We start from the raw sequence: 4,540 nt of genomic DNA on the forward strand, positions 1-4,540 counted from the left end.
GAGAGAGAGAGAGAGAGAGAGAGAGAGAGAGAGAGAGAGAGAGAGAGAGAGTGAGTGAGACATACCCATACCTGAATTATGACATGGCTAATCAAAAAGATGGTTTAATAACCTATAGAATAGCGATAAATATTTTTTTATTATAATCAGCAGTTAATAAATAGCTACCACTATTTTATGTTATTTCTCACCATCTTTTATAATAATTTATAAGTAGTATTATAACCAATATGATTCCTATATCTAGGTCAGAGCCAATGTTATCTCTGTACTAGATGTCCATAAGAATAATTGTTATACAGGTATAATGCTTTGTCTATGCCTTCAAGACACATAAAGAAGTTCTAGCAGTCATTTTGCCAGTACATAACTTCTGTTTCTCAAAAATATAAAGATAAAACTCTTAGGCTTAGTTAATATACACATTAGTTAAAAATTCTACTTCAGTAGCAAATTATGACTTATTGGTATAAAAAAAAATATATAAAAATCTGTATATGGTAATAGCCCTATCTTATTCTCTTCTTCTTATATACTATCTTATTTCTTCTAAGAGATGAGCATTATTGCTATTGCATATCTCCTTAAACATATTAATGAATTGTTAGTAATTATATAAAAATTATTGAAACATCATAATCTTATGAAATCAACTGAGTCACTTACATTATATCAACATAAGCCCACCTTACATAATATTATTGAATCAGTGTTATTGAACTTGGTATGTATAGGGACACTTGTCAATATTATTGCTATAATATACCCCCCAAACAGTCGATATAGTGACAAAATTTGAAATTGACTCAATCATATTGAACGTATTGGAGCCCCTTAAGTAAAAAAAGCTGAATAGATACAAATTCATGATATAATAATTTCTCCCACTAGCCAGTGTTGTCATTGAGACTATAAAAAAATATTTTTAAAAACATCAGCATTTGGAGGTCAAATTATTTCAAAACACTCATGGGAAATCACTGACTAATTATTGATACATAAAAGTAAAAAACTGGTTGTGAAGTTCTCTTAAAAGATATCCAAAAAACAACAGACTGACAAATTTAATTCCAGTATCATAAGCTCGAATTGATTCAAAAGAATGACAAGATCTCGGTAAATAATCTGAGCCATTTGCAATTTGAAAATCGGTTGAGCTGTTTGCTAAAACATTGTTACAAATCTACAAATGAGCAGGTTATGAGACACCCCTAAAAACATTACCCTCCTTTTGGCTACACAGTTGTCAGGTAATTACAAATGAGGTTGAAATTGAATAAATAATATGACAAAAAAATACTTTGACTTTATTAGATTACAGAGCATATTATTAGTTTATTTCTTATAATAATAAGTTTATTGTTAAATCATTAAATATAATATTGTAGTTAATATACTGCAATGCATAAAAATTATTATCCATCAGGAATTAAAATAAATGTGTCACAACAAATCCACATTTGTTGGAACTTCTTCAAAGGGGTAATATTTATGGGACAGAGAATCATTTAAGACTTTAACAATTCTAAATCCTGATTTATCCTGTCCAATTTGGCCTCCAATTGCTGAAGATACGATAGACTGTACATTCTTGAATTGACCGAAATTGTTTCTATGAAGATGGCCATTAAGAACATAGCGAACACCTGTTATGAAACATTCAATTTAATAATGAAATCCAATGTGAGAAAACAAATAATAAAAACCATTCTAAGTATAACTATACATAAAGTTATGCTTCATAAAAATAAGATAATACTTATTTCAACTTCACTTTAATAATAATGTGATAATGTTATCAAGTACAAACCTGCATTATTCAATTTTTCAAGCATAGGCTTTCTCTTTTCATACGGAATGGTAAAATAATCACTTTTCTGATCTTCGGGATCATCCAAAAACCAAGGAATATGTTGAAATAAAACAGGACCACAGCGGCTTTTAGCACCAATCTTCAACTGCTCATCCAGCCAAACCTCTTGCTCTCGTGCTATTTCTGGAACCTGAGATCCATCATAAAAATATTGGGAATTGATCACAATGAAGAACACACCACCAACCCAAAATGAAAAGAAATCTTTTCCAAAAGATGATCTATACCTAAACAAAAATAAATTAGGATGGTGAAAATATTAAAATAAATCTTGATTGATAAGAAATTTATAATTATTTATTAAAATTTACATCTGTATTAAGAATACAAGTAAAAAGCGGGGTGATAACATAATGGTGGGCTCTGGAGAAAGCACCAATGAGTAACACTCTTAAATCATTGTGTCTTAAGGACATCTTCTTTTCAGACATCTCAGAAAAATTAACAGAAAAAGATTGAAAAGTAAGATTAGAAAATTGGCTTTTTTTAGGTTGGTAGTTTGTAGTTTTGTGCTTACTTTGGACCAAATGGATAATGGATAATCATATTAGAGATATAATGGAGAAAATTACTATTAAGGCCCTTTGCATTGGAAGGATTAGATATTATGAAATGCTTAACTCAAAAATCAGTACTATTTTCTGTAGATACACACCTATAAATTTAAGGGCACATTTTAGTTTACTAGTTTTTTTTTTTTAAGGTAGGGAGATAGACTTATTCATCAACAAGTTGTACCTAAGTTAATTTGTATACTGAGGGTCAACCAACGATTTTCCGGTTATTTATAACTTATAATTATGAATTATTCATTGGAAGTACAGATTTATAGCTCAGGTTTGGTCCCTAATGGTGAAACAGCCACATTATAAATTGGCACGGAAAGATGAGAGGTGTTTTGATGTATGAAACTTAAAAGGTCTTTCTAATTTAATTATTAGTTTACTTTTAAAGTCCATTCAAAATAAAATATAAGCTGAAGTTTGAATGAAAATATCAAAAAATTTAATATAAGTTTAATTTGAAGTTTAGTTATGATAGGTTCAACCCGCAGCACCACAGGTAGGTCTAAAGACTAAATAGTGCTATTTATTTTTCTTCGATTTTAGTGTTCTAGACCAATTTATTTTTAATTTTTTTTTTTTAGTTTGTGTGATCTATTGTCAAATAAATAAATAAGTACAATCATATATGCATAGTATATAAAGAAATGGAATGATACAAAAAGTAGACAAATAATGTAACTGGTTTTAACAGACCCAGCTGTCACATTATGGGTTAATTACATGATGGCTCACAGCATGATTGTAATATTGCTAATAACCTGAATAGATTATAAATTCTGGTTGATTTCTGACTTTTAATACAGTTGGTAAGCAAAGCTGATCGTTTTGAATTGATTTGATGTTAAAAATTTACTTTTAAACTTTAAAATTTACTTTTATTTAAATTTAATAATATTATTTTATTTAGGATTTTCATTAAGAAAGAATACAAATATTTCTATCCTTTTAAAGTCACAGACAAATTTATATTTGATTACAATTTTTTTTTTTTTAAATTACATAAACAAAATAGTTTTATGACAAATGGTGAGTTATGATGAAAAGAGAGTAAAAAAATGATCACCTTTGTACAGCTAAATTGGAAGGAGTGTCTCCAACATCATGGTTCCCACAAACACATACCAAAGCTATATCAGGATTAATCTTACTAAATATATCCCAGAAGTCTTTTTCTTGTTTTTGTCTTATTTCCCATTCATCAACTAAAAAAAAAAAAATACTTATAAATAAATGTATAAGTTTATAAATATTTCATAAATTTGTTACAAACTTCACTATAGTTGTTACTGCCCACTAATAAAATGTTAGTTTTCAAAATTAGTTAAAAACCAAAAACATCCTTTAATACTCCCCTCTACATTAAAATCATAGTCAATAAGTTTTTGGATAGTATTTTTTTTATTTAAGAATTAATTCATTTTAGAAATATGTATCTATATTGTTTTATTTCTATGACTGGTCATTACTAAAATGGAGAATGGCAACAGATATCTCCTAACTTGAAATTCTTACTTCACAATTGAGCTCCCTAGTGAATGTAAATTCTATAATTTGCAAATTCTAAAAGGTGGGTGTTCCCTGTTATGTAAATATATTAGATATTCCCAGTTAAGGTTTTAAGGTGAAAGAAACTGCTTCATATTCATTTTTAAAAATATATGGCGTTATTGGAATTACTGTGATAAAGTTCCAAGTTCTAATTTTGTGGGGGGAACTAATTGAATATTGATGTGAAGTTTGATCAAAGATTAAAGTAAAATTGTGTAAATATTATTTTTGGTTTATTTTAAGAATCTGGAAATGATTCACCTCTGTACAATATTTAAGGATGATAAAGTATTTGAAATAAAACAAAGAAAACAGCCTACAAATCATTGTACGACTGAGATTGGGTGAGGTGAAGATGGTTGGGGTAGTGAACACAAATAATTAAGACTTATTTTACTAGTGCCAATGTCTTGGCCAGATTTTTTTTTCATTATTACAAAAGTTCATGTTCACCACATCAAATTATTGTTAGTTATACTGGTTACTCCTTTTGGCCTATATAACTTCATATTTTACTTCTATTATTCAGTTATTTTACTTAGAAATTTAATTA

At 28.2% G+C, this 4,540-nt stretch overlaps 1 protein-coding gene across 2 annotated transcripts in view; it reads right to left on the minus strand.

The window, feature by feature from the left end:
* Window positions 1-1,286: 1,286 nt before the first annotated feature.
* LOC106689589 (serine/threonine-protein phosphatase CPPED1) overlaps window positions 1,287-4,540 on the minus strand; it is a 9,780-nt gene continuing 6,526 nt past the window's right edge. For both annotated transcript variants that reach the window (XM_014434644.3, XM_014434643.3), the window contains exons 4-6: window positions 3,503-3,641; window positions 1,811-2,100; window positions 1,287-1,646 (exon numbers count right to left, since the gene is read on the minus strand). In XM_014434644.3, coding sequence (XP_014290130.1) covers window positions 1,444-1,646; window positions 1,811-2,100; window positions 3,503-3,641 — 632 coding nt within the window. In that variant the 3' untranslated portion in view covers window positions 1,287-1,443. The remainder of the gene's footprint in view (window positions 1,647-1,810; window positions 2,101-3,502; window positions 3,642-4,540) is intronic.

Source organism: Halyomorpha halys, unplaced genomic scaffold (genome assembly GCF_000696795.3).
Source record: "Halyomorpha halys isolate HHAL.00 unplaced genomic scaffold, Hhal_1.1 Scaffold1401.1, whole genome shotgun sequence".
NCBI lineage: Eukaryota > Metazoa > Arthropoda > Insecta > Hemiptera > Pentatomidae > Halyomorpha > Halyomorpha halys.